Source organism: Xenopus laevis, chromosome 6S, assembly GCF_017654675.1.
Source record: "Xenopus laevis strain J_2021 chromosome 6S, Xenopus_laevis_v10.1, whole genome shotgun sequence".
Classification (NCBI taxonomy): Eukaryota; Metazoa; Chordata; class Amphibia; order Anura; family Pipidae; genus Xenopus; species Xenopus laevis.
The window spans coordinates 12,383,488-12,395,630 of record NC_054382.1 but is presented as its reverse complement, the minus strand read 5'-3'; the positions used below and the strand labels follow the sequence as shown (position 1 = coordinate 12,395,630).

The following is a 12,143-nucleotide window of genomic DNA, read 5'->3' as shown; positions in this document are numbered from 1 at the left end:
TGGGAGGCGGCATTTTTGGCTGCTTTGTGCTGCCTGAAGGCCTGAGATGCCAAGCAAAGGTCATTGCCTGCAAAGGTTATTTGCACTATATAACATAGATTCTGCAGCCATACAAATACAAATTCAGCCCAGGGTGACAGCTCCCATATTCCTTAAAGAAGAAACAAAACCCTTATTAAAAAAAAACCTTATCCCACATAGACCCTCCTACCCACCAGCCTAGCTGCTACCTTGGGCAAATGCCCCTAACTTTTTACTTACCCCTCAATGCAGATTCACGGATCAGAGTTCACGGCAGCCATATTCCGGGTCTTCGTGTCTTCTTCCGACGCTTCACAAGTTCCGTCAATTTTGGCGCATTCTCAGTTGTTGCGAACCGGGAAATTGCGAATGCGCTGCCACACCGGTCTCGTTGTCAGATTACCGAAGACCTGGAAGATGGCTGTCATGAACTACGATCGTTGAATCACCACCGAGGGGTAAGTAAAAAGTTAAGGGCAAGGAAATTGCATGACTTTTTGTCACAAAACAAGGAAGTAAAAAAGGTTTCCCTCTTCCCACCCCTAATTTGCATATGCAAATTAAGATTGGGTTCGGTATTCGGCCAAATCTTTCGCAAAGGATTCGGGGGTTCGGCCGAATCCAAAATAGTGGATACGGTGCATCCCTAATCTCTAGGTTTCCCGTCTTCTGTTGGACTTGCTAACTGCCTTCTGTATTCCCAGACACACAATTCTTCTCTACCCAATAAAAGACATAACAATGAATGCCCCCCGCTCCCTCGCCTTGAAATTTGTATATCTACAGCTTTTAACTCACTAAAGCAGATTTGGATGAAAATCAAGGTCTTATTGGCAGAAGCTGTAGAAGAAGAATATTTAGCCGTGCCGGATCCCATTGGCAGCCGCTTTGCTTGTTTTCCCTAGAAGTGTTTGCCGGGCTTGTGAGTCCATATAAGGCCACGGTGACTCATTAATTAATGATATAAATTCTTATCAAACCCATAGTGACAGAATCCTGTGGCCGCTCTGCAGGGTTTTTTACTGTACATGGGATATTCTGCGGCACGTTAACCTAATTCTCCCTGTACTGGGATAGCACAGAGATTCCAGAACACTCTCCCTCTCTGCTATCCAATGCAGCTGTAACTAAAGCCTTACACCAACATTATTTTAGTAGTTATAGGACTTGGTTTTGTTTTGACCACTGTGAGCCGCATGGGCATGATTCAGACAGGGTTCCTGTCCTTTTAAAGGAGAACTAAAGCTTAACTAAAGAAGTAGCTAGAAATGTTGTACATTTATATTTTGAGCTTTTGTACCAGCCCAAGGCAACCACAGCCCTTTAGCAGGAAATATCTGTGTCTCCAAAGATGCCCCAGTAGCTCCCCATCTTCTTTTCTGCTGATTCACTGCACATGCTCTGTGCTGCTGTCACTTACTGAGCTTAGGGACCCACTCACAATATACAGTACACATAGAACAGAAATGTCACAATATAAGGCTGATTAGTAATTAATACACATAATTACTACATGGCAGCACAGAAACCAGTGCAATTAGCATCAGAATTTAATCATCAGCAAACCTGTAGCATCAGCTTATATTACAGCCAGGGAAGCTCATTTTCTGCTGGATAATTAGTGACGAGCCCTAAGCTTAGCTTCTCAACAGCCAATCAGAGCCCACTGAGCATGTGAGTGTCACAGACACTTTCCAAGATGGTGACCCCCTGTGACAAGTTTGAAGTCCTGGATCATTGCTGCTATTGACAAGCTGAAACTTTAGGCTGGTGCAATAAAGTCAGTATATAAAAATGGCATTTTTAGCCGTATTCATTGTTAGGGTTTAGTTCTCCTTTAAATGGTCGGCTTTGGCCATGTTACAATAGCTACTATAGTAAGTGCAGTCCCTTGGAGCCGTGTGATGCCTCTGTCATTGGTAACCGCAGATGTTTCCTCCGACACCAGGAGAGCTGGCACATAATAAAGAGGGGTGTGCCCTCACATGACCACAAACCTGACTTGGAACCAGTTTTCTGGCATCAGTGAGGAACTTGAATGCAGGTCCCACGTTTCCACCCATGGATTGCTGGCGTGGTTCTAAATACAGAAAGAATACAGGCAGAAACTATTTGTGTGTATAGTGTCTATCCACCTCAATTCAGCCCCCCTAGCACAAACACACACATATCTGCCTATCCATTCCTTCCTCCAAACAATGCCATAGGATAAGCAAAAACACATTTATAGTAACGGAAATGCTTATTTTAAAGCCTGACATGTCAATGTTAAAATACCAGGTGCATCAAGTAACAGCAACTCCTGAGGCTGGCGAGGTGCAGGGAGGGTGAAGGCTTAACCCCTTATGGGTGTAATAGTGTTTCTTTACTGTCTCCCAGTTCTGTTTAGCACCTCTCCTAACAATATGGAAGCTGAATTCATACAGGTATATTTTAGAATGGGTGCACAAGAATTCACAGAAATACGTTTGCCTTGTGGCCAATGAATAGCTGGGAAGTTAGGCAAGCTGTATGAGTCAGATTCCTTCAGCACAGTGAGCCTGTACTTTTTTTTCATTTTTTTACTTATTATTGCTGCCACTGTAATATTGTACCTGCATAAAAGTTGTAGTGCTCCAGGAAAGGGAAATGTATTATCCAGTGTACACTACTTGGCAATCACTAGCATTCAGCATGATAGAATTCCCACCTTGTAATGCAATTTGGAAATTGACTGATCCATAATGTTTAAGCAGGGTTGTAGGCAGGGGTCACATAAGGGGTGCTCATCTATGTTGTATACATTCTTCCAGCTCCTGGAGATCAACTGGACGGGACTCACTAACATGCTGGACATGCCAGGACTGAAGTAAGTAAAAAAACTTATATAGTTATAATATATAATAATAGTATAATATAGTTACTTACTCTGACTCTGCATGAAAATGTCAGTGAGTTGCCAGAGCCTGCTCTATTTTCAGTATGGGAGGCAGGCTGGGGCTGGATAGGATGGCAGCTTAGGTTCACAGGGACTCTTTTTAGGGCCAGCATGCTCATTGTGATTGGTTGCTTGCAGCCTGGACTGTAAGTTTGAACCACAAACCTTACCTCATTGATAGGGATGCACCAAAATGGGGATTCGGGCCTTTTCAGCAGTATTCGGCCAAATCCAAGTGCCTGGCCAAACCGAATCAGAATCCTTAAATTTGTCTGACTTTATGTCACACAAACAAGTGAGTGAAATCATTTTAATTGCGTATGCAGCGTTCTCTTTTATTCTCGGATTGGGTTCGGGATTCTGCCTCATCTTTCATTAAGATTTGGTATTCAGCCAAACATCCCCAGACAGCCTTTGTCTGTAGTTGAGAGTTGTAGTTTGCCCTCCTATTGTCGGCCCTATTTTTTCCTCAAAGGTTCCCTTCCCATAGATATATTGTAAGGAAAACATTTGCATTTGACCACTTGCAGCCTGCACCCCTCTCTCATTAAGTACTTCAGCTTAATCATGTACAGTGAACACAATTCATAACCACATCAACAAATGGCACCAGCAGGGCGGCATTTGCTACTGTATGGTCAAGCGCTTACTACTGCAGCTCTCTACTGGGAAGAAAATATTTCATGAATATATTTATAACTCTTGATTAGTAGTCTCACCACAATTAGCTTTATAAATGCACCCCCAACAAAACCCAGAAACCCCATTTTATTTTTTCTTAACAAAGCTACATGATGCCACTTAGTGGCAGATATATTGAGCATATAATCACTTATAATACACAAAAGACATGAATATCCTGTAAATTATATCCTTATAAACGGTGAGTAGTGATGTCATTTCTGTCACATGACTTACTAAAATTTGTGTATTATAATAAATAAAGTACCCCCAGTTGTAAAATATGAGGATATTAGAAGTTACCTCGGAGTTCCATGACCTGTATAAAAACACTCGGCCTTCGGCCTCGTGTTTTTATATGGTCATGAAACTCCTCGGTAACTTATAATATCCTTATATTTTACAAGAGGGGGTACTTTATTCACTATATAACCATGATTCCCAACCAGTGGCTCGTGAGCAACATGCTGTTCACTAACCCATTTGATGTTGCTTATTTTTAAATTCCTGGTTTGGAGGCAAGTTTTGTTTGCATAAAAACCAAATGTACTGCCAAACAGAGCCTCCCAATGCCAGTTAGTTCACATTGGGGCTACCAAATAGCCAATCACAGCTCATTTTTGACATCCCCAGGAACTTTATTCATGGTTGTGTGGCTGGTAAAAATGATGGTTGATCCCAATGTTATTAATAGGGAAGAAATATAGAAAGGCCTGTATTTTTTTCCAGAAAAGGTGACAACCCTAGTTTATCCCCAACTCTTTTCACAATTGAATGTGGCTCCTGGGTAAAAAAGGTCCTGCCTTATAACATGTGGGAGGAGAATAGTGAGTTACAGCATGTTTTTGTCCCTTTTAACAGTGGCCTGTCAGACACAATTATATTGGATATCATATCGAATTACCTGGTACTTCCCAACCGCATCACGGTTCCACTTGTCAGCGACGTGCAGATCGCTCAGTTACGCTTCCCAATACCAAAGGTGAGAATTGATCAATGGACTGAAAGAGATAGAAAAGGTCTGTGGGTATATGGGCACTTATTTAAGTAAGAAAAAAATGTTAATGGAAAACTATAACCCCAAAATGAATACCTAAAGGGATTCTGTCATGATTTTTATGATGTATTTTTTTATTTCTAAATTTACACTGCAAATAATTCACTCTACAATATAAAATGTAATTCCTGAACCAGCAAGTTTATTTTTATTGTAACATTGGTGTGTAGGTGCATCTCAGGTCATTTTGTGCTTTCAGAAAGAGCCAGCACTTCAGGATGGAACTGCTTTCTGGCAGGCTTCATCTCCTACTCAATGTAACTGAATGTGTCGCAGTGGAACCTGGATTTTTCTATTGGGTGCTGTTCTTAGATCTACCAGGCAGCTGTTATCTTGTGTTAGGGAGCTGCTATCTGGTTACCTTCCCATTGTTTTGTAGTTAGGCTGCTGGGGGAGGGTTGATATCACTCCAACTTGCAGTACAGCAGTAAAGAGTGATTGAAGTTTATCAGAGCACAAGTCACATGACTTGGGGCAGCTGGGAAACTGACAGTATGTCTAGCCCCATGTTAGATTTCAAAATTAAATATAAAAAACATCTGTTTGCTCTTTTGAGAAATGGATTTTAGTGTGGAATTCTTCTGGGGCAGCACTATTAATATTAACTATTATTTTTCCCATGACAGTATCCCTTTAAGCAACAGATTATAGGGGTTCAGCTGCAAAGTACTGCGCCTGTACTGCTAAAGATATACTTCTTTCCCTTTGCTTTCAGGGTGTCCTGAGGATACATTTCCTAGAAGCTCAGGATCTAATGTGGAAAGATACCTACATGAAAGGTCTGGTCAAAGGCAAGTCTGACCCATACGGTGTTGTCCGACTTGGCAACCAGGTTTTCCAGAGCAAAGTCATCAAAGAGAACCTCAACCCTAAGTGGAATGAAGTTTATGAGGTAGGTCGTAGTTCACGGTCTCTTCCCAGCCATGGTTTCCTGCAGCTGCGTCTGCATGTCTTCCTCAGCCTTCGCTTGGCCTCCTCAAGGTCTTTCTGAAGGACTGATGACCTGCAATGCCCTTTCTGAGTCTCATCTGTCATACAATGTGGCCTCCACATTCCCTTTCTTTTTTGTGTTGTTGTAGGACGGTTAACAGGTGTAACATGTATGGAGTGTGCACTCACAATTGCTAAGTGTTGAGCCCTGTGGTCCAAGCCAAGGCCTTAGGTTAGACAGGATTATGTGCTGTGTGAGACTTTGATTTGCAGCAGGTTCCGCACTCGTTGGCAAGTCTGATCCTTGCAGAGATAGTTTAGCCATGGAAAGTTCTTATCCTGCACTTCTCACTATCTGTTTCTCCTTCTAGGCATTGGTGCATGAGCATCCAGGGCAGGAATTGGAGATTGAGCTCTTTGATGAAGACACAGATAAAGATGACTTTTTGGGCAGGTAATGTTGTGCTTTTTGGCACCTGTTCTTAGTTCCAGCACTTTATACTGATACCATAACCTTTGTTTTCTGCCATATATGTCCTTCAGTTATATCATACCTGTCTCTGGCTGCTGTTAGATTTGAGTCCGTGATTATCTTGCCATGACAGTCTTTCACTTGCCATAACTACCCTGCTTAGGGCCCCATAGTAACTTTAAAGGGGAATTATAGCAAAAATGAACATTTTATATAAGCTTCGGCATACTGAAATAAGAAACTTTGTAAATACAATTAATTAAATATTCTGCATTGCTTCCAAAATAATCAAGTTTATTTTTACTATTCCTCTCTCAGCATCTGTTTCTCTTCATTCTGTCTTCATGCAGCAGTTGGGTGTCAGATATTAATTCACAGTTAGATCCAATATATCTTATAGGGGCTTCCTTTCCTAGCAAATATAAAAATAAATATTAGAGCTCATTGAAATAACTGATTCCAGTACAAACTAAATCTAATAAAATAACTGCCTTTTGCACAAATCCTGCAGGTAGAGAGACATGATGTCTGGTGATTTTAATAGAGTGAGCTCTAATACATCTTCTAGGCAAAAGGAGCCCCCCCTATGGGATATATTGGATCTAACTGTCAATGAATATCTGACACCCAACTCCTGCATGAAGAGAGAATGAAGAGAAACAGATATTGAGAGAGGAATAGTGAACACAAACTTGATTATTTCAGAAAGAATGCAGAATATTTGATTGTATTTATAAATTTTCTTATTTCAGTATGCTGAAGCTTATATTAAACTTTCATTTTCATGATAGTTCCCCTTTAATAAAAGTCACTACTTCAAACTGGCATAACACTTTGCCTTTAATCTCTTTTTTTTCAACTAAAGCTGTTAATTCATCCAAGAAGCCCCTCCATATAAGGAATGAGTGCAGCCAACTGATGCTATAAATTGGTTTTAGAAGCTCATGATTAATGCTATCTACATTACAGTGATCCAGTACAGCAGGAATGTCATCGGCTGAACGTAACCACTCATTTTCAACATCAAAATGATACAAGAACTTGTTTAAAATTATTGTTATGTCATTTTTCAGACTATTGCTCTGAACCTTGATGTCCTGCTTTCTTTCAGCCTCTTGATTGATCTTGTGGAAGTAGAAAAGGAGAGAGTGGTTGATGAGGTACGTATGATTCCTGAAATCCCCAAAGACGTTCACTATTATTCAAGGGGGAACTAAATCTTAACTAAAGGAATAGGCTAGAAATGTTGTATATAATGTTATGTGCTTCTGTACCAGCCCAAGGCAACCACAGCCCTTTAGCAGTAAAGATTTTTGTCTCCAAAGATGCCCCAGTAGCTCCCCATCTTCTTTTCTGCTGATTCACTGCACATGCTCTGTGTTGCTGTCACTTACTGAGCTTAGGGACCCACTCACAATATACAGTACATATAGAATAGAAATGTCACAATATAAGGCTGATTAGTAATTAATACAGATAATTACTACATGGCAGCACAGAAACCAGTGCAATTAGCATCAGAATTTAATAATCAGTAAACCTGTAGCATCATCTTATATTACAGGGGAAGCTCATTTTCTGCTGGATAATTAGTGACGAGCCCTAAGCTTAGCTTTTCTACAGCTGCTCAGAGCCCACTGAGCATGTGAGTGTCACAGACATTTTCCAAGATGGTGACCCCCTGTGACAATAATATATGTGAAGTCCTGGATCATTGCTGCTACTGACAAGCTGAAACTGTAGGAGAGAGTCCTAATAAGTTCAGTATATAAAATATGGCATTTTTAGCCACATTCATTTTTAGGGTTTAGTTCTCCTTTAACTGGAGCCAATGTTAGATTACCTATGAAAGGATCACTGAAAAGAGTCAGGGCTGTCTCTCCCTACTATAACTGCTATCCCACAGCCACAGTCCCTTCCCAGAGACTATTATCCCCTGTTACTATAGACACCATCTCTCCCTACTATACCTGCTATCCCACAGCCACAGTCCCTTCCCAGAGACTATTATCCCACTGTTACTATAGGCACCATCTCTCCCTACTATACCTGCTATCCCACAGTCACACTCCCTTCCCAGAGACTATTATCCCCTGTTACTATAGACACCATCTCTCCCTACTATACCTGCTATCCCACAGCCACAGTCCCTTCCCAGAGACTATTATCCCACTGTTACTATAGGCACCATCTCTCCCTACTATACCTGCTATCCCACAGTCACACTCCCTTCCCAGAGACTATTATCCCACTGTTACTATAGGCACCATCTCTCCCTACTATACCTGCTATCCCACAGTCACACTCCCTTCCCAGATACTATTATCCCACTGTTACTATAGGCACCATCTCTCCCTACTATACTTGCTATCCCACAGCCACAGTCCCTTCCCAGAGACTATTATCCCACTGTTACTATAGGCACCATCTCTCCCTACTATACCTGCTATCCCACAGTCACACTCCCTTCCCAGATACTATTATCCCACTGTTACTATAGGCACCATCGCTATCCCACAGTCACACTCCCTTCCCAGATACTATTATCTCTCTGTTACTATATACACCATCTCTCCCTACTATACCTGCTATCCCACAGCTACACTCCCTTCCCAGAGACTTATTATCCCACTGCTACTAAAGGCACCATCTCTCCCTACTATACCTGCTATCCCACAGCCACACTCCCTTCCCAGGGACTATTATCCCACTGTTACTATAGACACCATCGCTCTCCCTACTATACCTACTATCCCACAGCCACACTCCCTTCCCAGAGACTATTATCCCACTGTTACTATAGGCACCATCTCTCCCTACTATACCTGCTATCCCACAGTCACACTCCCTTCCCAGAGACTATTATCCACTGTTACTATAGGCACCATCTCTCTCCCTACTATACTTGCTATCCCACAGTCACAGTCCCTTCCCAGAGACTATTATCCACTGTTACTATAGGCACCATCTCTCTCCCTACTATACCTGCTATCCCACAGTCACAGTCCCTTCCCAGAGACTATTATCCCACTGTTACTATAGGCACCATCTCTCCCTACTATACCTGCTATCCCACAGTAACACTCCCTTCCCAGAGACTATTATCTCACTGTTACTATAGACACCATCTCTCCCTACTATACCTGCTATCCCACAGTCACACTCCCTTCCCAGAGACTATTATCCCACTGTTACTATAGGCACCATCTCTCCCTACTATACCTGCTATCCCACAGTCACACTCCCTTCCCAGATACTATTATCCCACTGTTACTATAGGCACCATCTCTCCCTACTATACCTGCTATCCCACAGTCACACCCCCTTCCCAGAGACTATTATCTCACTGTTACTATATACACCATCTCTCCCTACTATACCTGCTATCCCACAGTCACACTCCCTTCCCAGAGACTATTATCCCACTGTTACTATAGGCACCATCTCTCCCTACTATACCTGCTATCCCACAGCCACACTCCCTTCCCAGAGACTATTATCCACTGTTATTATAGGCACCATCTCTCCCTACTATACCTGCTATCCCACAGCCACACTCCCTTCCCAGAGACTATTATCCACTGTTACTATAGGCACCATCTCTCCCTACTATACCTGCTATACCACAGTCACACTCCCTTCCCAGAGACTATTATCCACTGTTACTATAGGCACCATCTCTCCCTACTATACCTGCTATACCACAGTCACACTCCCTTCCCAGAGACTATTATCCACTGTTTCTATAGACACCATCTCTCCCTACTATACCTGCTATCCCACAGTCACATTCCCTTCCCAGAGACTATTATCCACTGTTACTATAGACACCATCTCTCCCTACTATACCTGCTATCCCACAGTCACACTCCCTTCCCAGAGACTATTATCCCACTGTTACTATAGGCACCATCTCTCCATGCTATACCTGCTATTCCATAGCCACAGAGGCATAGTAACTGCTTTTACTATAGGTTCTGCTGTACCTATAAAACTGCATATTCATCTTCACAGTTGTTTATTGAGACTCCAACCCTTCCTACATTTAGATACTGCTCTAAGTAGCTACAGGTTTTGGGGCAGTCACCCATATTTGGTCCCCTTGAATACAACTCAGTTTGTAACAACCCCGTTATATCAGTTCGTAAAACTAATATTGTTTATCCAACAAGAAAAGCCATACACAGATCCTCTTGCCAGAAGTGATTCCAGTTATGTTTCACTTGGGGAAAGAGAAGTATTCCTCACTCCAAAAAAGGCAATGAGATATGATCCTTGGTTCAGCCACCATCCGTGCTTAATAAAAGAAAACCTAGTTGAGAATGTCCGTTGTTTCCATAAACAAAACCTGCCCTGCAAGTTCCAGATCGTAACTGTCTTGTCTATAAATAATCCTCGGATCTCTTGGTGATTCCAACTGACCACACAGCCAGATTCAAAATGCACAAACAGGAGGAACAGCAATCGTAAAAATGAAAGGGACGTGAGAGGAAAGGGAGAGCAGTAGAGGAAGACAAGGAAGAGGCTTTTATTTTAAAATATGCCGGGGTTCATTGCAGGATCATAGACAAGTTTTTGCCAAAAGGCCATTACTGACTTGGATCAGGGGAGTGGTTTTTAGTGCACAGGTTTTCATTGGTGCCCCATTCTGGTCTAAATGCCCCCCCCCCCTAACTTAGTAGTGATTCCTAATGTTTCTGTAATGATTCCATTCTGTTTTCTAATTGGCCAACATGTTTTTTTTTCTAGTGGTTTACTCTAGATGAGGCCACAAGTGGAAAGCTTCATTTGAAACTGGAGTGGCTTACACCAAATTCCACTACAGACAACCTTGACCAGGTGAGTCCATGTAGATGCCCCTGAGGCAAAGACTAGTTCATCTATTTCAGCCTAATAAAATAAGGGGGGGTGTTGCTGATAAGACAACAAGTGGTTCCTAGATGCGTCATTGTTTTTAGTCTTCTTTGTTGTTTTGGGATGATCACAAGTCTCATTAAGGGGAAATATCCCACCTTTCCTGACATCTGATTGTTGCGGTTTATGTGCTTCAGGTGCTGAAGAGCATCAAAGCCGACAAGGACCAGGCTAATGATGGCCTCTCATCTGCTCTGCTCATTCTCTACTTGGATTCTGCCAGGAGTTTGCCTGTAAGTGAAATAGCTGCTTTCTCTTCCATACACGCCACTGTATAAATCGCTACTTTCTTAATTCCTGCTGTGATTGCCCATATTTGGATTTCCCATATTTGGATTTCCCAATGGGAAACCACCAAGAAGAATCCACTTTATGTCATCCACAATGATTTCATTTGGTAAAACATCACTGTCCGTGTATACGAATACTGGTAGAGCAATACCAAGAACAGCATCAGAGTAAGAGTCATTTTATAGTATTGTTGGCGGCATGGTACACAACTTATTTCTTACCTCTCAGCCAGTTAATAATCAGTAAGACTGGTGAACCGGCAGCGTGTTTTTTAGATAGATCACTTTGCATGTAGTTTCCAGTTTTATATGACAGTTGTATAGACTTGTCTTGGACGTTGAGCTGATTTTAGGGCTGGGTCACATCGATCACACCCCCCTACACTAGAAACTGTGATGCTATATTATATATTATATTTGAGTGGATTTTCCTTTGGAGTTCCTTTAAAGGAATTGTTCAGTATAAAAATAAAAACTGGGTAAATAGATAGGCTGTGCAAAATAAAACATGTTTCTAATATAGTTAGTTAGCCAAAAATGTAATGTAATGTAATTCTATATTAGAAACATTTTTTATTTTGCACAGCCTATCTATTTACTCAGTTTTTATTTTTACACTGAACTGTTTCTTTAATTAGCAGGGTTGGTGTACCTGTGTAGTAGTACAGCAGCCCTGTGCACTCAGAAAAGCTCATGGGCAAAAGGCAATCAATCCCTATAACAAGTTAAAGGTGTATTGCTTTTTTTTATAGACGGTAACGTATGACTGGATAGGTAAATTCATCTTTTCTGCACATATAACTCATACAGGGAATACCTAAACACACCAGCACCCCCTGTACAATTCATTAGCCAGCTGAT

At 41.7% G+C, this 12,143-nt stretch overlaps 1 protein-coding gene across 1 annotated transcript in view; it reads left to right on the top strand.

The window, feature by feature from the left end:
• esyt2.S (extended synaptotagmin-like protein 2 S homeolog) overlaps positions 1–12,143 on the top strand; it is a gene marked incomplete at its 5' end in the record, with an annotated part of 81,414 nt that overhangs the window by 48,789 nt on the left and 20,482 nt on the right. The window contains 7 exon segments of the mRNA NM_001095791.1: positions 2,814–2,869; positions 4,481–4,601; positions 5,392–5,568; positions 5,978–6,060; positions 7,190–7,238; positions 10,828–10,917; positions 11,130–11,225. Coding sequence (NP_001089260.1) covers positions 2,814–2,869; positions 4,481–4,601; positions 5,392–5,568; positions 5,978–6,060; positions 7,190–7,238; positions 10,828–10,917; positions 11,130–11,225 — 672 coding nt within the window.